General features: G+C 41.7%; 1 protein-coding gene across 1 annotated transcript; it reads left to right on the top strand.

Annotated features, from left to right (window-relative positions):
- Nucleotides 1-250: 250 nt before the first annotated feature.
- Nucleotides 251-27,929, top strand: LOC133650483 (protein-glutamine gamma-glutamyltransferase E-like). The gene is made up of 15 exons (XM_062047772.1): nucleotides 251-322; nucleotides 5,080-5,262; nucleotides 5,480-5,728; nucleotides 5,814-5,932; nucleotides 6,023-6,151; nucleotides 6,235-6,412; nucleotides 11,244-11,379; nucleotides 11,506-11,615; nucleotides 17,424-17,539; nucleotides 17,685-17,811; nucleotides 17,904-18,040; nucleotides 20,292-20,466; nucleotides 23,347-23,510; nucleotides 23,617-23,750; nucleotides 24,423-27,929. Exons 1-15 carry the CDS (start codon nucleotides 259-261, stop codon nucleotides 24,571-24,573), a joined length of 2,172 nt encoding a protein of 723 aa, XP_061903756.1. The 5' UTR covers nucleotides 251-258; the 3' UTR covers nucleotides 24,574-27,929.
- Nucleotides 27,930-27,964: the final 35 nt, after the last annotated feature.

Raw genomic sequence — 27,964 nt, forward strand, 5'->3', positions numbered from 1 at the left:
TTTCTCTTTCTATCCCCTCCTGCTCCGGCCCGGCTGCACCAAATGATAATATAAATACATTTAATAAAATCAAATACAAATAAGGCAACAAGAGAAGTATCCCACACTTCTCTTTCGTAAAGTAAATGTGTACAGCCGCTTTGGGCATCTACATCAACTATATGATTTGCCTGAGAAGCTGGACAGGACCAAAAAAAAAAAAAAAAACAAGAGGGTTGAGCTTGACAGGTATTTCAAGACTGCGTCCTCTAGTAGTGAATGCACCATTGTGCTTCATTGAGACCAAGCAGAGTAAAGATGACTTCAGTAGGCAACCACTCTGGTAAGTCTTTTTACTTTTTTTTTATGTCCATGCTTCTTTCATTTATACAGTCTTTGTCCCACCTATGATGCTACAGTTTCTGTGTTTGTTAACATCTTATAGTTTTATTCTAGTGGCGTAACCTTTGGAGTTTTTCAACTTTATAAAGGACCTATGATGTTTAGAATCTATATTTAACACACTTCCTTCCAGATTAGGGGTCTTCAACAGGGGGTCCACAACCCCTAGGTATTGCAGGGGGGGTCGTGACATTTTTTGTTTTTTCAAATTCCGCCTGTAATTATTTCACAAATGTAAATGTCTTTAAATACACATGAACATTGATCTAACACATTGTGGTGTGGTTTAGAAATGGCACCATACTCATTGCACCTTGCAGGTTTAAAATGAAAACATAAATATATATTTATATTGTTGCGTTTGTAAAGCGAAATTGAAAGCAAGAAACCTGGACCTTTGACACACAAACATTGGCGGTGTTTATCAAGACATGTAGTTGTAAAAATGCGATCAAAAGTCAGCTTAGAATGGAGGCTATGGGAGTCGCTCTACTCTTCCTATAAAGACCTAAAAAAAAAACTCCAAACACCTCCATTAAGGTTTTATATACATCCTGTAAGTATATATGTAATGTAGTAAGAGACATGTAATATATGCCTATCTTAATTAATTTAAGCATACGCGACACATCCATCCATCCATCCATTTCCTACCGCTTGTCCCTTTTGGGGTCGCGGGGGGTGCCGGAGCCTATCTCAGCTGCATTCGGGCATTAGTTTAAAAAATGCGTCACAACTTTTGCTTATTTATTCAACAACGTCACTGATTATTACTCACTGCAGACTTCATGAGAGCCAAAAAACATAATAAAGCATCACTTACTGTACAAAGTCGGCTGTCATTAGGATGCTGACTGATAGATTTTAGTTATATTCCGGTTTTAGATTAACCTGACTCTCGCCAGATTCTTGTAGTTCGCTGAGCTCCACACAAGGATCGGGGAGTTCTCAATAGGAGATGTATTTCAGAAAGTGGGGCCTTGTAAAAAAAATAATTGTATTTGATTGGATAAACCACTTGTCCGTTATCTTGAATGACGTGATACTTCAACCACTCACATCGAAATCAGCCCGTGACGCTGATGAGAGCGACGCTGCGAAATCCAAAACAGAACAGCCGACATAATGGATAATGACAGAGCGAAAAGTTGTCTGTTCATCTTTTAAATAATTAATATTCGATAGATTCGACAAAATAGTTGCAATAGCAGCGAGGGCTGCGTGCCGCCATTGTTGTTTGAATCAAACAGTCGCTCCGGCGCTACGTCACATCTATGAAACCCCTGATTGGTTCATTATTTTTTGCTATCTGGAAGGAGTTTGGAATGCCTTTGAACCCAGATCCTTGTGTGGAGCTCAGCAAACTACAAGGATCTGGCGAGAATCAGGTTAGTTTTAGATGAAGAATGACTAAAAATCCTTGCAAAGAAAAGGTGGATGGAGCCTAGAGCTGCAGCTATCGAATATTTTAGTAATCGAGTATTCTATCGAATATCCCGATCGATTAATCGAGTAATCGAATAAATCATATTTTTACAACAAAAAAAATAAAAACTTTTTTTTTTTTTTTTTGGTCCTGTCCAGCTTCTCAGGCAAATCATATAGTTGATGTATATGCCCATATCGGCTGTACACATTTACTTTATAAAAGAGAAGTGTGGGATACGTCTCTTGTTGCCTTATTTGTATTTTGACTTTATTAAATGGAATAATATTATTATTTGGTGCAGCCAGGCCGGAGCAATATTTTTGCTTAATTAATGTTTAATTAAACATGTTAAGGTGTGCCCTCAATTATTGCGTTTGGCCTAATTGTCTTTTATTTCTTAACGCCTGTTTTCATTATTGAAGTCTGATACGCACAGCTGAAATGCGTCCGTGGTTGATTGTGCCAATTTGTGTGTGTTAATAAAACCAGGTGTGCTGACAGCCTTATGTGCTGTGTGGTGTGACCGCATAAACGAAGTTCTTGTCTCTCGTGCGTTTTTGATTATTATTATATGGTGCCGTTTAATCCGCTGAGCTGTTTTCAACCTGCCAACAATACATAAACAATATAGAAAGACAAACCACTTAATAATGACGACAACAGTTTTAAATTTTAAGAATGCAATACAGTTCATTGCAACACCTAAACAGTCCGTGCGGAACGTGAGCTGCCATGTCCACACAAACACAGACATTTTCAAAAACACATATCCGGGGTTAAAACAATCTCCATTCACACACGTGTAGTTTCAAAACTGTCTATATCTACACACAAACACATACACCTGCTGTCATGCACACTTTGTCCAATCAGAAGCCTGAAAAAAAGCAGCAATATCTGTCTTGGTGGCATTACACTTCCTGTTATGTTTATTTTGATCGACTTAAGACGTACAATGCCATGTACATTATCTTTAAAACGAGCCTGCACGTACACAGAGCCCTGGGAACATTGATAAAGAGCGAAACCTGTGCTGATGAAACCCAACACTCATAGAATGATAACGTGTTCAGCAACATTGTGATGTACAAGCCCCGTTTCCATATGAGTTGGGAAAATGTGTTAGATGTAAATATAAACGGAATACAATGATTTGCAAATCCTTTTCAACCCATATTCAATTGAATGCACTACAAAGACAAGATATTTGATGTTCAAACTCATAAACTTTATTTTTTTTTGCAAATAATAATTAACTTAGAATTTCATGGCTGCAACACGTGCCAAAGTAGTAGGGGAAGGGCATGTTCACCACTTTTTAGTTGCTTGGTCGCTTTTTACGCGCGAGCACGGTCGCGCCCGGCTCTCATCTACAAAAATGGAAGCAAGGCACGAAAATTAACTTCATGATTTGTCGTTAAACAAGGACTAAAAACATAAAATAATGTTGCATCTTTCCTATGACATAGAGCAAAAAGTTTTGCTGGTCAAAGTTGTTCCATCAGGTGGAGGTTCCACAGCGATCATATCCAAAACAGCTGACTGTCATTAGCACCGGTGGGAGTTTCGCAAAACCCATTTTGATGTGTCTTTTTTATTCATGTTGAGTGAAAATAGCAGCATGTTTACCTTCAAACATACATTATAGGTTGTGAGTTCAAACCCCGGCCGAGTCATACCAAAGACTATAAAAATGGGAGCCATTACCTCCCTGCTTGGCACTCAGCATCAAGGGTTGGAATTGGGGGTTAAATCACCAAAAAATATTACTGGGCGCGGCACCACTGCTGCCCACTGCTCTCCTCACCTCCCAGGGGGTGAACAAGGGGATGGGTCAAATGCAGAGGACAAATTTCACCACACCTAGTGTGTGTGCGACTATCAGTGGTACTTTAACTTTAACTTTAACATTAAGTCCTCTTATAATGTGTTTAAAGGCAGCAAGGCAGTGTTGTTGAACTTAGAAGTGACAGCGTACAACGTGACGTCAACACAAGTCGCCGCTGAGCGGAGAGTTTTGGAACTCTACACTTTGGCCAGCGTTTGTAAAAGTTTGCGTCTTTAAAGACAAAAGTATGCTTCTGCATTTGGTCAAGAGGTCTAAACGCAGAGATAAGTATGCGTTTATTAAGTATTTGTGTTCGTGTGGACATGGCCTTAACGGGGCAAAATGCCGTAAACAATGTTTTACAGATGCCTCGAAGCAGCGATTTTTCCTCTAATATATTTTGTAATCGAATTACTCGAGTTACTCAAGTAATCGTTTCAGCTCTAGTGAAGCCAAGTGTATTTTCGTGTCGTTCTCTGCACTTCCGGGTCTAAATTGGCGTTCAAAGTGTACCAACTTGTCGGATTACATTCTCATCCTTCTACTGTCAAGGTGAAAGGCATTATTAATGATCTAGATTAAACTTTCACGAGCACCAAGGAAAAGGAGCAGCTCATCACCCGGTGATGTCAACAAAGCCACACAAACTCGTGATCACGGCACTGCTATAGATCATCTGCGTTAGCACTTATAATAACAATATCACTAATACTTGGTTAATACTCAAGTCGCAAAATGTAAATGGAGTATTGTGGGCGGTTTTGGATGTTTTTTTTATTGGGTTTTATGGGCGGAATTGAAGCTGGAGGTTGAGGTCCTACAATGCCAAAGCACTGCACAATGCAAACCAAAAAAAGAAGTAGAACCAAAATAAGAGCAAGTTGGGAAGAAATACTAAACACAGGAAAAACAACACAAAACAAAAACTGTCAAGAAGATCGTGACACAGTTGTTCATTGTTCCATTTCGGACATTTCCAGAAAGTTTCATGAAAATACGATCATAACATTTTTAGTTATGTTACTAACTAAATAACTAACAGACAAACTAACAGTACTGATCACATTGTGGAGGTATAAACACAAACATAATACAATTATTTAAAAAACAAAAAATGCATAACATTTTTTTTTATGTACATATGTGTATATGTATTTTTTTTTGTTTGTTACATAAATTCATTATTCTATATATTTTTATAGAATGTTTTTAAATTGTATTTATTGTATTATTTATGCATTTATTCATACTTTTTTAAAACAACTCATTTGTATATTGTGTTTTTTTGTTTTGTTTTGTATGTCAGTGACAATGCAGCACACAATATTACACATATTTATCACAGCCAATGCCATGATAATATGTGTTGCATATAAAGTTTGTAGCTTATATACAGTATATTGTATATATATATATATATCCTTTTTCTGTCTTTTGTCAGTCCTCCAGGAGGTGGACCTCCATAGTAAGACCAATAATGAGGAGCACCACACCAGTGAACTCCTTGGAGATCAACTGATCGTGCGGAGAGGACAGTCCTTTAAGATGACCGTGAAAGTGACGAAGCCTTTTAAGCCCGACCTTCATTCCCTCTTACTCACTGCCACAACTGGTGGGGCCCAGGGTAGGTAATCATTAGCTCTCCAACAAGCAGTTTGTTTTTTTATGCTGTGGTTATCATCATCATCCTGGCCTTGCTTCTGTGGTGGCTTTGCACAAAATAACCCAATAAAAGGGGGAATCTGTCATGTATAGGTTTTGCACCAAATATACTGTACGACTTCAGGGGTGTTGACATTGATAGAATTCATTGTGAAATCAGACAAATGTTACCTCACCAGGAGAGTACTCCTCTGAGGACCAGGGCACCTTGTCACGCTTCGGTATCCCAGACTACCCCGATCGTTCACCGACAGCAAAGGCCATTTGGACAGTCCAACTTCATTACAGCTCCTCGCTGACGTCCCTGATCCTGCTCATCACGCCCCCGACGGACACCCCCATCGGAAAGTACACCTTGACAGGAAGTCTCTGGGATGAGGAAATACAGCTGGCCACGCTCGTGGTGCTCTTTAACCCCTGGTTCTCAGGTAGGCTCGTCTACTCTCTGTCCAGCTGCAGACACACAAGTATAATTCATTCACCTACTCAGTCGTTCATTCATTTCCTCTGCAGGAGACTCTGTCTTCATGTCTGATACATTGGAGAGACAAGAATATGTGATGAATGAACAAGGAGTGATTTACAGAGGAAGTACCGATTACATCTCTGGAATGAACTGGGACTTTGGCCACGTATGTAAACATTGGGTTTAATGCTAACATTTTGCTATGGTATTCTATTATAATAAACTCCATAAACGCTTGTCTTGTATTCCCGCCCAGTTTGAAGACGACATGGTGGACATTTGCCTCATGATTTTGGACAAGAACCTCAACTACACAAACAACCCAAGCAAAGACCTCGCCTCTCGCGGCAGCCCCATCTACATCGGCCGCGTGGTCAGCGCCATGGTACGGCTTGTTTCCATGGTGACTGGATGCAGTGGCTGTTGCTTGATGACTTGTTGACGTTTGTGATGATGTCGTATGCGTAGATCAACAATATCGATGACCCTGGCGTCCTGCAGGGCAACTGGTCAGACTCGTTTGAGGGCGGAGTCTCCCCTTCCCACTGGAGCGGCAGCCATGATATTCTTTCTAAATGGATAAAAAATGACTGCCACCCTGTTAAGTTTGGTCAGTGCTGGGTGTTCGCTGGCGTGATGTGTTCAGGTAAACTCTGGACTTTTGTACTTATAATCTCGTGCTCTTATTGCATTTGACTACTCCTATATGAATGTCCTCTTTGTCAAATTATTAAAGCTCAACTGCTTCCATATTCCTCAACTAATATAAACTATATTCGACTTCAAAATGTTCCACTCATTCAGGACACAATGGCTTCAAATAGACATTCCCTCCAAAAAATGCCCAAATTTTTTTTCCACGATGTTGCGATAGCTCCAATTGACGCAAATTCAACCAAACCCCATAAATTATGCAGAGCTGTGCAACTTTGTCAAATCTCCGTTATTTCCCCACATATTTTGGTCAATTATCAACATTTTCTCCAATCGAATTTGTCCCACATAAATTATAAATACCCCAAATCAAAAGGGGATGTAATGTTGATGAATAAAGTAAGCCTTAAAGGCCTACTGAAATGAAATTTTCTTATTTAAACAAGGATAGCAGATCCATTCTATGTGTCATACTTGATCATTTTGCAATATTGCCATATTTTTGCTGAAAGGATTTAGTAGAGAACATCGACGATAAAGTTCGCAACTTTTGGTTGCTGATAAAAAAGCCTTGCCTGTACCGGAAGTAGCGTGACGTCACAGGTTGAAAGGCTCCTCACATTTCCCCGTTGTTTACACCAGCAGCGAGAGGGATTCGGACCGAGAAAGCGATGATTACCCCATTAATTCGAGCGAGGATGAAAGATTCGTGGATGAGGAACGTGAGAGTGAAGGATTACAGTGCAGTGCAGGACGTATCTTTTTTCGCTCTGACCGTAACTTAGGTACAAGGGCTCATTGGATTCCACACTCTCTCCTTTTTCTATTGTGGATCACGGATTTGTATTTTAAACCACCTCGGATACTATATCCTCTTCAAAATGAGAGTCGAGAACGCGAAATGGACTTTCACAGTGACTTTTATCTCCACGACAATACATCGGCGAAGCACTTTAGCTACGGAGCTAACGTGATAGCATCGTGCTTAACTGCATATAGAAACAGACGAAATAAGCCCCTGACTGGAAGGATAGACAGAAGATCAACAATACTACCAAACTCTGGACCTGTAACCACACGGTTAATGCTGTACCGCCTGGCGAAGCCAAGCAATGCTGTTGCTAACGACGCCATTGAAGCTAACTTAGCTACGAGACCTCGACAGAGCTATGCTAAAAACATTAGCTCTCCACCTACACCAGCTCTCATCTGCTCATCAACACCCGTGCTCACCTGCGTTCCAGCGATCGACGGCGCGACGAAGGACTTCGCGTCTGCTATCGGATAGCGCGTCTGCTATCCAAGTCAAAGTCCTCCTGGTTGTGTTGCTGCAGCCAGCCGCTAATACACCGATCCCACCTACAGCTTTCTTCTTTGCTGTCTCCATTGTTCATTAAACAAATTGCAAAAGATTCACCAACACAGATGTCCAGAATACTTTGGAATTTTGCGATGAAAACAGAGCTGTTTGTATTGGGATACAATGGTGTACCAATACTTCCGCTTCAACCATTGACGTCATGCGCAAACGTCATCATACCTAGACGTTTTCAGCCGGAAGTTTCCCCGGCAAATTTAAAATTGCACTTTATAAGTTAAACCGGCCATATTGGCATGTGTTGCAATGTTAAGATTTCATCATTGATATATAAACTATCAGACTGCGTGGTCGGTAGTAGTGGGTTTCAGTAGGCCTTTAAAACATTGCAACTTTTGCCTATAACCTTTAAAAAACGCTGCTGCAAAATCGAGCATTTAAAGGCAATCTTTCAACAACCACAAAAAGCCCGGAAATCCTGGTGGTATTGCACAATCTGCGACAATTTTCCCATTAAAAATCAACTTCCACATATCTTAACCAACTTAAACCATTCCAACATTACAATATTCAATTAAATTCAATCAAGTTTTCCAAACACAACTTACCTTTTGTTCTGAATAATTCTTCTTATTTACACATTTCTCAATCAATTCCAACATTCAGTTCATTCAAATCATCAGGGGCCGTACTTATCAAGCTTCTTAGAGTGCCATTTTACACTTAAGTCCTGAGAATTTGCGAAATTTAGTCCTACTCTCAAACTTAAGAATAAAAGCTTTTTATCAACGTTCTTAAGTCTAAGAATCACTCCTACTCTCCACGATATTTAAGAGACCTTCAGAGGTGTCTTAAGTGGTTAGGAGTTACCAGCAGGGGATGGCACTGAGGCGAGAGAGACGTGCGCGAACGTTCAGGGAACGGAACAATGTTTTGTTTTTTTTGATGACAAGCAGCTGATCAAACGGTATCGTTTAGACAGAGCGGATATTATTTTTGTCACAGATTTAATACTTTTCCATTCCTTGTTGATTTCTGCATGTGTCTGCAGTGGGCTAGTATATATAGAGCCACCCACACCAGTTTCAAATTAGTTGCCTAATTAATGAATTGGAAAGAAAATGTTATGACAGTAGCGTATGTGTGTGGCCGTGAGGTGAGTGACATCAGTGAGTGTGTGGGCGATAGAAGAGAGGGAGCGGTAGCGTGAGTGCCGGCGGGGACTAGTTTGTTTTGTATTGTTTTGTAGTTTATTGTCAAAATATACACTCCCATTGTCCACTTAAATATTTCCAAGATATTTCTTTATTCTTAGACAACGGATTCCCTTCCGTGATTGGTCATTTCTATGGACACAGAAATTACGTCACCTAAAATTCCGTTTACGGCACATAGTAATGTCGTAATTCAGCTCTGAGTGTGACACTTACGATTCAGTCCTACACTTCGCTGAAAGTGTGAGTAAGACGCTTGATAACTAACTTTTAAGTGCAGCTTTCAGCGAAGAATTTATTTACTCTTAAGTCAACTCTTAGCAGACTTCTTAGGAGTAATTCTAAGAAGCTTGATAAGTACGGCCCCTGAGATTTTACATTTTCCGGCATTGACATTTAAACAAATAGCATTTTTCAACATTTCTTAACCTATTTAAACTGCATCAAAGAATATTGAAGCTCACAATTTGCCAAATTATTTTTGGCAAATTCACATTTACACAGATTACCTTTGATTTTAAAGGGGAACTGCACTTTTTTATTTGTATTTTGCCTATCATTCACAATCCCTATGTAAGACAATAACACAAATGTTTTTGTTCTAGTTTTTTATGTATTCTAATTTTTAATATATGGTAAGCACGAGGTGGCTAACAATGAAGCTAATGGGAGTTGTCTATTGTGCTCATGAAGCCCTCTAAAATAACATCAAAATATTTGAAGCTCATTCATAATTTGTCCCCAAATAGTTATTGTTGGCTCTCATGAAGTCTTCCATTTTTTGATATTTGTTGATTATGTTCAAGAAAATAGCAAATGTTGCAAAACATCTGTCAAATTAATACGTATGTCGTGTGCCGTTTTAAAATGATCAAAATATGTAAATATTCCATTTTATTATAAATGTGCCTGTTACTGCATTACATACATACTTACATCATGTATATACAACGTTGATAGAGGTTTGTGAATGTTTTTAGAGCCCTTTATAGGCGTAATAGACGGAACCCTATTACCTCCACTGTTAGCTGCCATTTGCTAGTGTTTATTTACGAGTTGGAATGCATAAAAAAAGAAAAAATATTTGTTCTTGTCTCACAAAAGGTTTATCAATGATGGGCAAAAATCCCCCCCAAATTTTTTTATTACTTTAAAATTTCTAAACCAATTCAAACCATTCCAACAGTAAAACATTCAGCACATTCAAAATATCCACGCATTCTATTTTCAACATTCCAAAAATTCCCGCTTTTCTTCAAATTCCACTTTTTCCGGCCCAAAAATTCCCATTTAAATGAATACACATTTCTCATTTCACATTTTTTTCAAATGTATACTTTGAATTGTACCAAACAATGACATCTGAAAATATTTAAAACAGTTAAATTTATTAAGTAACCTTATTACCATTTTTTGCTATTATGACAAATATGTCAGGTCAGGCAAGCAATTTTAAAACTAAAAGCCCGATAGCAATAGCAATAGCAACAGTGGTATTTGCCTAACTTGTTTTGTATAGATTCATTCAACAAATATTGAAAGAATCGGTAAATTATATAATATTCAACAGATTATTAAAGCATGAGTTGGTAAAATATTTAAAATGACCTTTATTGGAAAGAATTAAGATTTTAGAAAAAAGCTAGCTTACCTGACATGTTGATAGTCACATGACAATTGCTCCAAATTGTTTCTTTTACATCACTTTGGAACTTGAATGTTAGCACAAAGCTATATAGGGCCCATTTCAGGACATTAATACCTCCGTCAGTAGGTTTTGTACTGCAGTGGTCCCCAACCACCAGGCCGCGGCCCGGTACCGGTCTGTGGATCGATTGGTACCGCACAAGAAATTAAAAAATTAAAAATATAATATAATATAATTTTTTTTTTTTTTTTTAAATTAAATCAACATAAAAAACACAAGATATTATATATCAATATAGATCAATACAGTCTGCAAGGATACAGTCCGTAAGCACACATGATTGTATTTTTTTATGCCAAAAAAACCCAACATTAAAATAAAAAAAAATTACCTCAGCATTCACATGCAATTTCTGCACACATTGCCTTTTATAGTTATTATAATTATTATCAGTAATATTATTAGTACAGTGATACCTTGGTTTTCGTACACTCCACTTTTTGTAAAATTCTGTTTTCAATCAACATTTTTCTAAATCCCATGTTCTCTCTTTACCATATTCCTTTGATCTTTGTTTGTCTCTTGGTACTATTGAGGCCTGACCTTTGAACTTTGACGACAAACCAATGCATTTTTCCTCCAGTCATGCGGCTGCTGGGCATCCCCACCCGTGTGATCAGCAACTTCCAGTCAGCCCACGACACTGATGCCAACCTGACCATCGACGTGTACCACCCGTTAGAAGGTGCCGAGCACATCGAGTCAAACGACAGCATCTGGTGAGCGTCAGGCCCGTCATGTCATTGTGTCCATGACTGTATTCATCAATATTCATCATTTCTCTGTAGATTCGATCCAACAGGAAATTAAAGATAATTAACGTTGTATTTTGCCCTCTGCTGTAGGAACTTCCATGTGTGGGTGGAGTCATGGATGACGCGTCCCGACCTGAATACAGACGGCAAATACGACGGCTGGCAAGTGTTGGATCCGACACCACAGGAAGTCAGCGATGGTACGTATTAATAATAATAATAATAATAATTAGATTTATTGTCTCAGAGGACAAATTTGTCTTGGACATCAAGACACAGCGTTTTACATACATACATACATACATACTGTACATACATACATACATACAGTTCATCCGAAAATACAGTGACAACAGTGAGCAGTGCGCAGGTATATCAGTTATGAGATCACACATTACACTCCCCCATCATACATTGCACACCTCCCGTATTGCACTATCCCAATATAGCACTCCTTATTCTGCATCCGGTTATTACAGTAGTTTTCCGTTGTTAAGTGCTATGATTGCCAGTGGGACAAAGGAAAATCTATACCTGTTGAGTTTGTATGTTGCTGTTCTGTACCGTTTACCATTTGGCATCAACACAATTTCACTACGAAGTATGTAGTGTGTGTCACGGGTGATTTTAAGACCCTGCGTCCTCACGGTCTTGTCGAATATTTCTTGAAGGGAACAAGGGGGCTGCATGCCAATTATTTTACCAGCCCTTTTGATAAGGTTTTATAGTTGAGTTTTGAGTTTGACAGACAGATTTACATATATATATTAGGGCTGTGAATCTTTGGGTGTCCCACGATTCGATTCAAAATTGATTTTTTTTTCAATTCAACACGATTCTCGATTCAAAAACGATTTTTTCCCGATTCAAAACGATTCTCTATTCATTCAATACATAGGATTTCAGCAGGATCTACCCCAGTCTGCTGACATGCAAGCAGATTAGTAGAATTTTGTAAAAAGCTTTTATAATTGTAAAGGACAATGTTTTATCAACTGATTGCAATAATGTAAATTTGTTTTAACTATTAAATGAACCAAAAATATGACTTATTTTATCTTTGTGAAAATTTTGGACATTGTAACTAATATTCATGCTGTTGTTGATAATATTCATTTTTGTTTCACTACTTTTTGTAACGACTTGGTCGCATCGTGGTGCGAGGTTGTTCTCCCAGGAATGCAGACGGCTTCGGACACAGCGTGCAGGTAGGAAAATGATTTATTTAAGCAAATAAATCAGACAGAAAAAACAAAAACGTGCTCATAGCACGGAAGACAAAAAAAAAAAACAAAGGGACTAGCGTGGGAGCTAGCAAGCAAAATAGCATAGCATGAAAACTAGCAGGAATCAAAGTAGTCGTTAGCTGTTGCATAAGAGCAAATTAGCAAGCCAGGCCGAGTGAGGCCCGGGCAAAGACTAAATAGCCCTCTGATAACAGGTGCGCGTCCCGAACGCTAACCAGAGGCAGGTGAGCACAATCTGCCGTCATGGCAACAGAAACAAAAACAAGGTGCTGAAAACACACGTGACACTAAAAAGTAAACAAACTGTGATCCGAGCAGCGGATCCTAACAGTACCCCCCCCCCCTAAAAGGACAGATTCCAGATGTCCCTTGAAAACAAAAAAACAACTGGAACCCAAAAAAAAACAGCAATAGTTCACGAGTCAAGGGCGGGCGGAGGGAGGACTTGGTGGTGGGTCGCCAGGCCCCGTGTCCCCGAATCCACCGGGGAAGGGTCAGGTGGCGAGGCGGGCGACCACGGAAAGGCCACATTCGTGGCCGCCGAGAAAGTGGGCGTGAGTGGCGCCAGAAGTTCAGCAGCCTCTGAGTCCTGCAACAAAGTATTGGATGTCGCTGCTGTTTGCGCCACTGGCGTCCCTTCACTGACCTCGAGGGCTGCATGCGGGGACCTGCTTTCCGCTTGCGCAGCCGGACCACTCGAGGTCGCAGAGACGACAAGGGCGAGGAAGGTGGCGGCGCCCTGGGAAGGCCCACCGGAGACGAGGAGAGAGCAGATGTCGCCGTGGCAGCAGGAAGAGTCGGCCTCGCCGTGGAAGCAGGAGGCGTCGTCGTCGTCGTTGCTGTGGCAGCCGGAGCAGGAGGTGGCGTCGTCGTCGCGGCAGCAGGAGTCGCTGTCGTGGCAGCAGGAGTCGCTGTCGTGGCAGCAGGAGTCGCTGTCGTGGCAGTCGGTGCTGGCGCGTGAACCAGACTTGGAGTTTGTGCTGGTGCAAGAACCAGTCGTGGTGCAGGTACTGGTGTGGGAACCAGCCGAGGTGCAGGTACTGGTGTGGGAACCAGCCGAGGTGCAGGTACTGGAACCTGTGGTGGAGCTGGTGCTAGCCTTAGCCTTGGCGCTAGCTTAGGTGCAGGTGGCCTAGCTGGTGGTTGCGGCTTAGCAGGCCGAAAAACCGGTGGTGGCGGCCGGGCAGGTGGTTGCGGTTTAGCACGCAGACGGACTGGTGGCGGTGGCCGAGCAGGAGGTTGCGGCTTAGCACGCCGAAAAACTGGTGGCGGTGGCCGGGCAGGAGGTTGCGGCTTAGCCCACCGAAGAACTGGTGGCGGTGGCCGGGCAGGAGGTTGCGGTTTAGCAGAGCGTCGTTGTGCCACCCCACTAGCACAGCTCCCAGCACTAGCCCCCCCTCAAGAAGCGGATACCAGACGCGCTCCTTGTGGTTTGGAACCGTCTTCAAGGGTGGGTGGAGGGAGGTCAGGAGGGGGGTATACTCCTCCCCTTTAAAATGTCCAAAATGTTTATTCTCACCCCCCACTTGAGATTGGGTGGGAGCACAAGGGGGAAAAATCTGTGCTGTGGGCGGAGTAAAAGTCACTGGGGGTGGAGATTGAGTCCTGGAGGACATTGACAAACCTGGTGAGCGGGTTTGTAAAAAAATGTCCTGATAATGTTTTATTTTAGAATTAAAGTCCTTAGGAAGCGGCTGACAAAAAGGAGTAGACGATGGAAAAAAATTATCTTGAATTTTGACGTCATCTGAAGTGGGCGGAGTTACCTCATCAGGGGGCGCAAATGGAATGACTCATTGTTGCCGCTGTCCATGTGACTGACAGCCCAGTCGGAAAAAATTTTGGCGAAGTGATCAATTGGGTTGCCCAACATCTGAGGAGGGGTAGCTTGGGCTGCATGTAGCTTGCTGTGTACCGGTGGAGGAGTCTGAGGGAGTGGCGCGTCTTGGCAGCGAAGTGAAGACCTCTTGGGCGGCTTCCGTCTTCGCTGACGCGTCCGGTACTGCGGGGGTGTGCCGATGTCCTCGGGCCAAACGGAGTTGAATGGGACCAACCTTCCGTTAGGACCCCATATCAGGTCCTGGCGCTCCGAAGGGGAATAGCGAAGCGTCTCCGCCTCCATCGCTCGCAACACCTCCCACGCACCTTCGTCCATCTCCTCCATCATGCTCGCTGCGAGAGAACTTTTTCTTGCTGGCTTGCTACTGTAACGACTTGGTCGCATCGTGGTGCGAGGTTGTTCTCCCAGGAATGCAGACGGCTTCGGACACAGCGTGCAGGTAGGAAGATTATTTATTTAAGCAAATAAATCCGACAGAAAAAACAAAAACGTGCTCATAGCACGGAAGACAAAACAACAAAGGGACTAGCGTGGGAGCTAGCAAGCAAAATAGCATAGCATGAAAACTAGCAGGAATCAAAGTAGTCGTTAGCTGTTGCGTAAGAGCAAATTAGCAAGCCAGGCCGAGTGAGGCCCGGGCAAAGACTAAATAGCCCTCCGATAACAGGTGCGCGTCCCGAACGCTAACCAGAGGCAGGTGAGCACAATCTGCCGTCATGGCAACAGAAACAAAAACAAGGTGCTGAAAACACACGTGACACTAAAAAGTAAACAAACTGTGATCCGAGCAGCGGATCCTAACACTTTTGGTTTGTTCTGTGTCGTGTTTGTGTCTCCTCTCAATTGCTCTGTTCATTGCAGTTGTGAGTGTTGCTGGGTCGGGTTTGGTTTTGGAATTGGATTGCATTGTTATGGTATTGCTGTTTATTGTTTTGTTGGATCGATTAATAAAAAATAAAAAAAAATTAAAATAAAATCGATTTTTTTAAAATGAGAACCGATTCTGAATCGCAAAACGTGAGAATCGCGATTCGAATTCGAATTGATTTTTTCCCACACCCCTAATATATATATACACATACATACATACATACATACATACACATACACACATATATACATACATATACACACATATGCATATATACATATACACATACATATACACATCTATAAACACACACATACCTATACCCATACATGCGCTCACATATACATACACATGCATACATACATTTACATACCTACATCCATCCATCCATCCACACACACACACACACACACACACGCACGCACGCACGCATGCACACACGCACGCACACACATATAAATACAACAACAAATCCATACACAGGCCGGCGGGACAGCGATCAAGTCCCGGCACCCACTGCCCACTGAGAACCAGCCGATCTCCTCCCCCGTCACCCAGGGACAACTCCCGACAAGCCCTCCCCAGACGACGGCTTGACACCGGGCGCGAAGGGCGGCAGTGCGCAAGGGCACCCCAGGCCCACACCCGACAAGCCAACCAACAAGACAATAAACGAGTATGAAGCCGGCAAGTTCGTCAGCCCCGACAACCACCACGCGCGCGCTGCCACCAGTCACAACACCAGCCACCCCCCTGCACCGGACCCAGCAGCCACGGGTGCCCACATAGCAAACAAACGGCATCAGAAACAGCAGCTGCAATACCCCCAGACAGCCAGCACCACTCGATCAAATCAAAGCGATCGAAAAAACTGCGACCAGCAACCACACGCCAACAGGATCACGGAGACCAGCCAGCGCCAGCCCGCCAGTCAGCCCAAACGCCAACATGCAAACAAGAGACATTAACTCCTCCCCCACCAAAAGACCCCACCACCCCAACCCAAACCCGCACAAACACACCACCGCCCAAACAACCGAGACACAGCATCTAGACCAGACAAGGGAGCCGCGCCGCCACCGCATCAAGTCACCAACACAGACCCCACAGCGCAAGGTCGGGCCACACAGGCACGGACCCCACCCAACAGGAAGCGATAGCCGCGCGACGCCACGCAAATAAATAATACAATTTTTAAAAATAATTTTAAAAAATAATAAAAATAAAAATAATAAATATATAAAAATAATAATAAATGAATAAAAGCCTCACACCCTCAGCGAGGTCTCTGCCCGGGAATGGCAGGCTACCAGACCGCAGTCCCCGCAACCCGCGCCGGCCGAGGAGGCAATGAGGGGTGCACCGTACTCCCGAACCCCAAGCCCCCCATGCATGTGTACAAGGCCCCCAGAGTGTCTACTGTGTAGTTAAAATTAGGAGGTCAGCCGTTACAGCCGACCTCCAGTCCCTATTGATGTGTGTACTGTAGCGTGAGTGAGATAGGTATGCTTGTTGGGACTAATAATGCGATTAAAATTGGGGGACATCTAGGTCATGGTGGGTTCCAACCAAGCCGAGCCCCCCAAATCCTAAGTGTCTAATATGCAGCTAAGATTGAGGAATGGACGAGCAGGGGACAAGCATGGAGGACTGGAGCCCCATAGGAGGCATCCTCACCCCCCCGCCATACCTCCCCGCAGGACAATCCCCCAAAGTCTCATATATGTGTGAGTGTGTGTGCTATAAGTAGGAGGAGTAGAGCAGGTTTTAAGTTTCATGTGGGTCGAAGAGGAGGAGCCACAGTCCCCCTTTACTGTGTCCCTCTTGCTTGGCCCCGGTATAAACCGTTTGCTTGCCTAACAGAATTGCTATTGTGACATCCAATGGACACATTTAGAACAGCAGTTTCTTTCGTTCAAAAAGAAAAGCAGCTCATTTTTATACTTGGCAAACTCATCACGCGGATTGGATAAAACCTGTTCGCGGGTCCGATTTGGCCCGCGGGCCATACGTTTGACACCCCTGACTTAAACAGTTTCCTCTCTTGTAGGCATTTACCAGTGCGGCCCCGCCTCAGTCCTCGCCATCCATGACGGTGAAATAAATCTCCCATACGACATCCCATTTGTTTTCGCCGAGGTCAACGCCGACTGCGTGGACTGGATGGTGAGTACGCAGATCTAAGTCACATGATCTCAGAGCTAATAACGCAGATTTATTGTACTAAAGGGTACTAAAGGAGAGGGCGTAAAGTGAGAATAGCACAATTTAAATCAAATAAAACCTGTGCCTGCGCGTGTTTGTGTGTCAGGTTAAATCGGACGGGACCAAGTTTTCCATGTTTTCTGACACCAAGCGAGTTGGCAAGAAAATCTCCACCAAGGCGGTGGGTTCCAAAGAGAGAGTGAACATCACCCACCTCTACAAGCATGAAGAAGGTGAGTATTGAGATGACACCCAACCCCCGTCCCCCAACCATCCCAGCACCTCACACCTTTACGTGCGTTCACGCACCGCATCCTCCTCCCAGGCTCCGAGGAGGAAAGGGCCGTCTTCAAGTATGCCCTCGACAATGACGAAGAGAGCGACGAGGAGGAGGAAGCGTCCGGGGAGACCAATGAGGGTGATGCCGTTCCACCGCCACTGCTGGTCATGCACTTTGAGGAGGTGCGTCACACAAACAACATTACGATCGTTTCCAGAATAACACCAGCAGCTTGACTTGGACTCAGTTGCTAATTGGACGAAAAGATCTATGGCTGAAGATTTGGATGTAGTGTACTAGTTAACTGTTGTTTATTCCAGTCTTGCGCAGGTCTACAATCAAATAGCTTTTGGGTTTTGAGACTGTTTTGAGACTGGTGCCTCTTATCCTCTTACAGAGTGAGAGGTACTTTCTTAAAGGCCTACTGAAATGAATTTTTATTATTTAAACGGGGATAGCAGATCCATTCTATGTGTCATACTTGATCATTTTGCGATATTGCCATATTTTTGCTGAAAGGATTTAGTAGAGAACATTGACGATAAAGTTTGCAACTTTTGGTCGCTGATAAAAAAAAAGCCCTGCCTGTACCGGAAGTAGCGTGACGTCACAGGTTGAAAGGCTCCTCACATTTCCCCATTGTTTACACCAGCAGCGAGAGCGATTCGGACCAAGAAAGCGACGATTACCCCATTAATTTGAGCCAGGATGAAAGATTCGTGGATGAGGAACGTGAGAGTGAAGGACTAGAGTGCAGTGCAGGACGCATCTTTTTTCGCTCTGACCGTAACTTAGGTACAAGGGCTCATTGGATTCCACACTCTCTCCTTTTTCTATTGTGGATCACGGATTTGTATTTTAAACCACCTCGGATACTATATCCTTTTGAAAATGAGAGTCGAGAACGCGAAATGGACATTCACAGTGACTTTTATCTCCACGACAATACATCGGCGAAGCACTTTAGCTATGGAGCTAACGTGATAGCATCGGGCTTAACTGCAGATAGAAACAAAAGAAGTAAACCCCTGACTGGAAGGATAGACAGAAAATCAACAATACTATTAAACCATGGAGATGTAAATACACGGTTAATGCTTTCCAGCCTGGCGAAGCTTATCAATGCTGTTGCTAACGACGCCATTGAAGCTAACTTAGCAACGGGACCTCACAGAGCTATGTTAAAAACATTAGCTATCCACCTACGCCAGCCAGCCCTCATCTGCTCATCAACACGTTCCAGTGATCGACGGAGTGACGAAGGACTTCACCCGATCATAGATGCGGTTGGTGGCTAGCGTCGGATATCGCGTCTGCTATCCAAGTCAAAGTCCTCCTGCTTGTGTTGCTGTTGCCAGCCGCTAATACACCGATCCCACCTAAAGCTTTCTTCTTTGCAGTCTCCATTGTTCATTAAACAAATTGCAAAAGATTCACCAATACAGATGTCCAGAATACTGTGGAATTTTGAGATGAAAACAGAGCTTTTTGTATTGGATTCAATGGTGTCCGAATACTTCCGCTTCAACGATTGACGTCACGCGCATACGTCATCATATCTAGACGTTTTCAACCGGAAGTTTAGCGGGAAATTTAAAATTGCACTTTATAAGTTAACCCGGCCGTATTGGCATGTGTTGCAATGTTAAGATTTCATCATTGATGTATAAACTATCAGACTGCGTGGTCGGTAGTAGTGGGTTTCAGTAGGCCTTTAAAAACTGACTTTGAAACAACGTTGCAAAATAGTTGTATTTGTAAACTGAGACGACGTTGATGTCTAACGTTGGATCCACGTTGTTGGTTGGAAAATTGGCAAATTTCAATGGTCAAATCAACACCATAACCTGACATTGAATAAACGTTGTTGTAAAATATTGTTTGGAAAATGACCAAAACTCAATGGTCAAAGCAATGCCAGAACCCAACATTGATTAAACGTTGTCAAAGAGCATGTTGTTCCAACGTTAGGTTTGAGTTGCTCAACGTCAGGACCTAATTCGACAAGTTCTTAACCTTGTTTTTATGTCTTGTGCCAGCTTGGAAGTTATTTCTGTCAGTAGAATCTATATGGAAGCGCTATAAACTACAATATGGTTAACGGGGAGATTACGCAGTTGAAGTAGGCTTGGACTGGAGGAGGGCTTACGCCCATAAATAAGACCGCCAACAAAACGGCTCATTCTGAAGAGACAATCAGAAAGCGACTTTAAAACATAATCTATGCAACATTTTGACCAAAGAACCCCCATTACATGTTATGTCGATCCTAAGGAAGTGTTTTAAATGTAGAAAAAAAATCATAATATGACCCCTTTAAATGAACTTGACTCCACTCATTTGTGTTGAGTCCACAAACTAACAAAGTAGAGGCCATCTTTCTCATAGTTTTTGTTGTGCTTGGGATATAAAACGCGACTCGTGTCTCCGCAGGTGTCCAAGCCGCAGTACGGTGAGGATGTGCAGCTGAAGCTGGTGCTGAGCAGCGACAGCAGAGTGGACAGGCAGATGTCCGTTCAAATCAGCGTGGAGGGAATGAAATACAACGGCACCTTGGTCCTCGTCATTCTCACTGAGACCAAGGAGGAGACACTAAGGCCTGGCAAAGGTAACTCTTAATTTTAGGACACTGAAAACAGCTGTTTTAAGCTTTGTATGTGCCAGTTCAGGGGTGTCCAAATGTTTTATCTGTGTTGGCCCTGCGATGAGGTGGCGACTTGTCCAGGGTGTACACCGCCTTCCGCCCGATTGTAGCTGAGATGGGCTCCAGCGCCCCCCGCGACCCCGAAGGGAATAAGCGGTAGGAAATGGATGGATGGATGGATATATATATATACATATATATATATATATATATATATATATATATATATATATATATATATATATATATATATATATATATATATATATATATATATATATATATAATTCAATGTTGACCTGATTTGTTCGCGATGCCCACTAGATGGTGGCAAAGTTGTAGCAATTAGACTGGCAGATATATTTAAAATTAAGCTACTCCTTAAATAACTTTCTCCCTAAAAACTCTTACATTGTCCTTATGTTTAGTGGTTATAGCGCCACCTCTTTCCTTGGCATGTGTTTTGGAAGCCTATGGATTAGAATATTTTAGTAATCGAGGATTCTATTGAATATCTCGATCGATTAATCGAGTAATCTAATAAATCATATTTTTGCTTGATTAAGGTTTAATTATACATGTTAAGATGTGCCCTCAATTGTTGCGTTTAGCCTAATTGTCTTTTCTTTCCTAAATGCCTCTTTTTGATTTTTATTATTGGAGGCTGACTAGCACAGTTGAAATGCGTCCGTGTTTGATTGTGCTAATAAAAACAGGTGTGCTCACAGCCCTTTGTGCTGTGTTGGTGTGACCACATAAACGAAGTTCTTGTCTCTCGTGCGTTTTAGATGATTATTAGACAGTGCTGTTGAAATGTTGGTTTCTCTACGCAAATCCACTGAGCTGTTTTCAACCTGCCAACAATACATAAACAATATAAAAAGACGAACCACTTAATGGCAACATTTCCTCGCTGGATGTGGGTTTTATTTGATTGATTGATTGATGATGTACAAACCCCGTTTCCATATGAGTTGGGAAATTGTGTTAGATGTAAATATAAATGGAATACAATGATTTGCAAATCCTTTTCAACCCATATTCAATTGAATGCACTACAAAGACAAGATATTTGATGTTCAAACTCATAAACTTTTTTTTTTTTTGCAAATAATAATTAACTTAGAATTTCATGGCTGCAACACGTGCCAAAGTAGTTGGGAAAGGGCATGTTCACCACTGTGTTACATGGCCTTTCCTTTTAACAACACTCAGTAAATGTTTGGGAACTGAGGAGACACATTTTTTAAGCTTCTCAGGTGGAATTCTTTCCCATTCTTGCTTGATGTACAGCTTAAGTTGTTCAACAGTCCGGGGGTCTCCGTTGTGGTATTTTAGGCTTCATAATGCGCCACACATTTTTAATGGGAGACAGGTCTGGACTACAGGCAGGCCAGTCTAGTACCCGCACTCTTTTACTATGAAGCCACGTTGATGTAACACATGGCTTGGCATTGTCTTGCTGAAATAAGCAGGGGCGTCCATGGTAACGTTGCTTGGATGGCAACATATGTTGCTCCAAAACCTGTATGTACCTTTCAGCATTAATGGCGCCTTCACAGATGTGTAAGTTACCCATGTCTTGGGCACTAAGACACCCCCATACCATCACAGATGCTGGCTTTTCAACGTTGCGCCTATAACAATCCGGATGGTTCTTTTCCTCTTTGGTCCGGAGGACACGACGTCCACAGTTTCCAAAAACAATTTGAAATGTGGACTCGTCAGACCAAAGAACACTTTTCCACTTTGTATCAGTCCATCTTAGATGAGCTCAGGCCCAGCGAAGCTGACGGTGTTTCTGGGTGTTGTTGATGAACGGTTTTCGCCTTGCATAGGAGAGTTTTAACTTGCACTTACAGATGTAGCGACCAACTGTAGTTACTGACAGTGGGTTTCTGAAGTGTTCCTGAGCCCATGTGGTGATATCCTTTACACACTGATGTCGCTTGTTGATGCAGTACAGCCTGAGGGATCGAAGGTCACGGGCTTATCTGCTTATGTGCAGTGATTTCTCCAGATTCTCTGAACCCTTTGATGATATTAAGGACCGTAGATGGTGAAATCCCTAAATTCCTTGCAATAGCTGGTTGACAAAGGTTTTTCTTAAACTGTTCAACAATTTGCTCACGCATTTGTTGACAAAGTGGTGACCCTCGCCCCATCCTTGTTTGTGAATGACTGAGCATTTCATGGAATCTACTTTTATACCCAAGCATGGCACCCACCTGTTCCCAATTTGCCTGTTCACCTGTGGAATGTTCCAAATAAGTGTTTGATGAGCATCCCTCAACTTTATCAGTATTTATTGCCACCTTTCCCAACTTCTTTGTCACGTGTTGCTGGCATCAAATTCTAAAGTTAATGATTATTTGCACAAAAAAAAAAGTTTATCAGTTTGAACATCAAATATGTTGTCTTTGTAGCATATTCAACTGAATATGGGTTGAAAATGATTTGCAAATCATTGTATTCCGTTTATATTTACATCTAACACAATTTCCCAACTCATATGGAAACGGGGTTTGTAATTATTGCGACCGCCATTTTGAGTAGGTGCGCCGCAAAAGTAATGAATTTGCGACAGCAGTCCACTGTCCAAATGTGTGCCGCATACGTAATAAAGTGTACTGGTGGAAGTATAAAGTGTCCAGCACAGCACATTGACCGTTTTTACAGTATCGATATTGCACTGATTTTTCCATACACACTTCCAGAATGCAATCAGAAGTGTAAGTAAGGAAGTGCGCTTACTGAGATACAGCACCAGATTTAGTTTTGTTCTGCCCATGTGGACATGGACTGTTAACTAAAGACTGACGTGTCCTCTTCCTTTTCCTGCAGAGCTGTCCATCCCCATCCTGATCCCCTTCCAGACCTACTACAAGCACATGCACGTGTGTGACAGCTGGAAGGTGTCGGCCATGGTCACAGACATGCGACATCCCGATAAACCCTCCCATGCGGAGGACAACGTGTTGCTGCAGGACCTCCCCGTCCACGTGTCGGTTGGTAGACCCAAGAATACCCTCCCAAATTACAGCATAAGAGCAGAAACAACGATGACTTTGTGAGAAGAAATGCTCCCATAAAGGTTGACGGTCTGTATTCCAGGTTACCGGCTATGTCAGACAGTACCAAGAGGCGTCCGCAACAGTGTCTTTCATGAACACCACCCCTGTGGCCATGACGGGCATGACGCTGGCTCTGTCTGGAAGTGGCCTCATGAAGGAGGAGATGAACCTGAGGTCTGAACCTTTCGTCTCCCAACTTTTTTGATACAATTTGTATGTTACAAAAACTGTTTTTGGTCTATTTCTTTTGTCAGAAGTTAGACATTCAGAAAAAGCTCTTTTGGTTAATCTGATCAGAAATGTTAATCGTTTGACAATATTAGGGCTGCATCTAACAACTAATTTGATAATCGATGAATCTGACGATTATTACTTCGATTAATCGATTAATAATTGGATAAAAGAGACAAACTACATTTCTATCCTTTCCAATATTTTATTGAAAAAAAAACAGCATACTGGCACCGTACTTATTTTGATTATTGTTTCTCAGCTGTTTGTAAATGTTGAAGTTTATAAATAAAGGTTTATAAAAAAAGTAAATAAATAAAATAAATAGATAAAATAAAAAATATAAAAGTAGCCTCTGTGCATGCGCATAGCATAGATCCAACGAATCGATGACTAAATTAATCGCCAACTATTTTTATAATCGATTTTAATCAATTTAATCGATTAGTTGTTGCAGCCCTAGACAATAATGAATACATTTGACATTTTTACAGTATTTGGACAACATTGATTTAGCGCCATAACTTTATGATTGTCCCTGAGTATCATTCATAGTGAAGATATGAAGCATGGAATTATCAGCTAGAATCTTTAAATCATTACTCTCCCCCTCAGGCTTCCAGATTTGTCTCCCAACCACCGCATCCGCGTCACAGTCATCTTTGTCCCCTACCGGGCTGGAGAGAAGACGCTGGTGGCCGACATTCACTCTTCCATTTTTAAAGATTTCAAGGGCAACTGCACTTTCAAAGTTAATCGCTTTTAGATGCTTTTGTGTGTGTGTTTTTTTTGCTTTGTCTCCAAGAGAGACTTTGGACCTCATTGAGAGTTGCGTGGCTTTCCTACTAAAATAGACACAGCAGGCACAAGACATTGATACAACATTGATTATACCAGTGGTGTCCAAAGTGCGGCCCGGGGGCCATTTGCGGCCCGCAGGTAATTTTTTAACGGCCCCACGGCACATTCTAAAAATACGATTAAAAAAAAATGTAAAACATAAAAAGTGTTATAAAAGAGCAAACAGGTGAAATGTAACAAGAAAATGTTGCATTATTTACCCTAATAACACAAAGCTGCCATGCAGGCAGTTTATTTCTTTAAAAAATAATAATGAATCAAAATCAATGTCATTAGGAATTATTGACCTATTCAAAGCTCCATTTACTTCACATTAAATATTCCACTTTGAGATATTTTGGGGGGAAAATGTTGCATATTTTTTGGTTGCCATTTAAATAAAGTTTTTTAAAGAAGGGCCTAAAACGGACAAACAAAAAACATAAACAACAATAAAACTTATAATTGACGGATAGATCTGAAGTTGATCTTCAGACTATTGTGGTAAAAGTTAAAACAAATGTTGGATGTATTTTTTTAAACTTTACTGAGCAGTACCCTTTTGGATCCCCAATAATTTTAGTGGGACTTTTTTTTTTTAAGTGTCATTGCTCAAAAAAATAATGAATTAAAATCAATGTTGTTATGAGTTCTTGACCTTTTTAAGACTCCAATTATTATATAATCTCAAATATTCCACTTTAAAATTTTATTGGAGGAAAATATTGCATTTTTTTTTTTTTTCCATAAAAAAACATGGTTTTCCTTGACAAAAATGGCATACAACTTAAATCTTTAAAAGCGCTATATTGACAGATAGACCTAATGTTGATCTAGAGATTCAAACCTTGAACAATACTAATAATAATAATAATAATACTAAATAATGACACATTTTTTATATTTTTTTTGACCAAAACCCTTTGGATCAAGCCTGAGTGGAGGCCTAAATGTATCTTTTTTATACATATATTGTATTGGTTTTTAAAATAAAAAATATCAAAATGGCCCCCGCTTGCTTTGATTTTTCAGTGTGCGGCCCTCAGTGGAAAACGTTAGGACACCCCTGGATTATACATACATGTCCTCAAAAACTGAGTTAGAAACAACGTTGAAAAATAGTTGTAGTTGTAAATTGAGCCAATTTTAATGTCTAACGTTGGATTCACGTTGATTGGGAAATGACCAAATTTCAATGGTCAAATCAACGTCAGAACCCAACATTGATTAAATGTCGTCAAAAAGCATGTTGTTTCAACGTTGTATGTGTTGTAAAATATTACTTGGGAAATAACCAAATTTCAATGGTCAAATCAACGTCAGAACCCGGCATTGATTAAATGTGGTCAAAAAGCATGTTGTTTCAACATTAGGTTTGAGTTGCTCAACGTCAGGACCTAATTCAGCAAGTTTTCATCATTGTTTTAATGTCTTGTGCCAGGTGGGGACGTACGCTCAAATCCTGTAAACTACGTACACAAGTAAAAATGTGGATGTGTGCGCACATTTATATTTTACTTCTCATCCATCCATCCATTTCTACCGCTTGTCCCTTTCGGGGTCGCGGGGGGTGCTGGAGCCTATCTCAGCTGCATTCGGGCGGAAGGCGGTTTACACCCTGGACAAGTCGCCAGCTCATCGCAGGGCCAACACAGATAGACAGACAACATTCCCACTCACATTCACACACTCTGGCCAATTTAGTGTTGCCAATCAACCTATCCTCAATCAACTTGAAATTGGTCTCAGATGTCGGCGTGGCTTAGCATGCCCAGACTAAAGTTAAAGTTAAAGTTAAAGTACCACTGATAGTCACATACACACTCGGTGTGGTAAAGTCACCCTCTGCATTTGACCCATCCCCTTGTTCCACCCCCTGGGAGGTGAGGGGAGGAGTGAGCAACAGCTTTGGCCGTGCTCGGGAATCATTTTTGGTTATTTAACCCCCAATTCCAACCCTTGATGCTGAGTGCCAAGCAGGGAGGTAATGGGTTCCATTTTTATAGTCTTTGGTATGACTTGGCCGGGGTTGGAAATCACAACCTACCAATGTCAGGGCGGACACTCTAACCCCAAGGCCACTGAGACATACACAAATCATATTGGAAAGTCAGGGGCAGCCCGGTGGGATCTTTCTGTGTGGAGTTTGCATGTTCTCCCCGTGACTGCGTGGGTTCCCTTCGGGTACTCCGGCTTCCGCCCACCTCCAAAAACATGCACTTGGGGATAGGTTGATTGGCAACACTAAATATGCCCTAGTGTGTGAATGTGAGTGTGAATGTTTTCTGTCTATCTGTGTTGGCCCTGCGATGAGGTGGCGACTTGTCCAGGGTGTGCAACAACACATCATCAGTAGGGTAAAACGAACCTGTCTCACGATGGTCTAAACCAGGGGTCACCAACCTTTTTGAAACCAAGAGCTACTTCTTGGGTACTGATTAATGCGAAGGTCTACCAGTTAGATACACACTTAAATAAATTGCCAGAAATAGCCAATTTGCTCAATCTACCTTTAACTCTATGTTATTATTAATAATTAATGATATTTATCCTTGTGGAAACACTGATCATCTTAATGATTTCTCACAATAAATATATATAGAAACAGATAAATATCAATATGCAACCCTTTATTTTTATATTTTCTCTAAGTGCACATTTTTCAAATTGAACATTTTCGAATGATCACTTCTAAGACAGTCTTGTGAAATCACAATATCCCATTTTAACTAGCTAGCCACTAACATTTTTTAACAAATCATGAATTACTTTGCACCATGTTTGTACAAATAATAACTCATGTAAAATACAAAAGTCAACTCTGAAATGTTTAAATAAATCATGTCACACTTTGAACTGGACACCAAATCTGTTATCTGTTTCTTTGTCAGTTAGTGAAGTCCAGGGGCCGTACTTATCAAGCTTCTTAGAATTACTCCTAAGAAATCTGCTAAGAGTTGACTTAAGAGTAAATAAATTCTTCGCTGAAAGCTGCACTTAAAAGTTAGTTATCAAGCGTCTTACTCACACTTTCAGCGAAGTGTAGGACTGAATCGTAAGTGTCACACTCAGAGCTGAATTACGACATTACTATGTGCCGTAAACGGAATTTTAGGTGACGTCATTTCTGTGTCCATAGAAATGACCAATCACGGAAGGGAATCCGTTGTCTAAGAATAAAGAAATATCTTGGAAATATTTAAGTGGACAATGGGAGTGTATATTTTGACAATAAACTGCAAAATAATACAAAACAAACTAGTCCCCGCCGGCACTCACGCTACCGCTCCCTCTCTTCTATCGCCCACACACTCACT

This window comes from Entelurus aequoreus, linkage group LG01, assembly GCF_033978785.1.
Source record: "Entelurus aequoreus isolate RoL-2023_Sb linkage group LG01, RoL_Eaeq_v1.1, whole genome shotgun sequence".
NCBI lineage: Eukaryota > Metazoa > Chordata > Actinopteri > Syngnathiformes > Syngnathidae > Entelurus > Entelurus aequoreus.

Coding starts and splice junctions, on each gene's coding strand:
- LOC133650483 (XM_062047772.1), top strand. CDS start 259: ATGCACCATTGTGCTTCATTGAGACCAAGCAGAGTAAAGATGACTTCA. Junction 17,812..17,903: donor CCTCTACAAGCATGAAGAAG/GTGAGTATTGAG, acceptor TCCTCCTCCCAG/GCTCCGAGGAGGAAAGGGCC. Junction 23,511..23,616: donor ACCTCCCCGTCCACGTGTCG/GTTGGTAGACCC, acceptor TCTGTATTCCAG/GTTACCGGCTATGTCAGACA.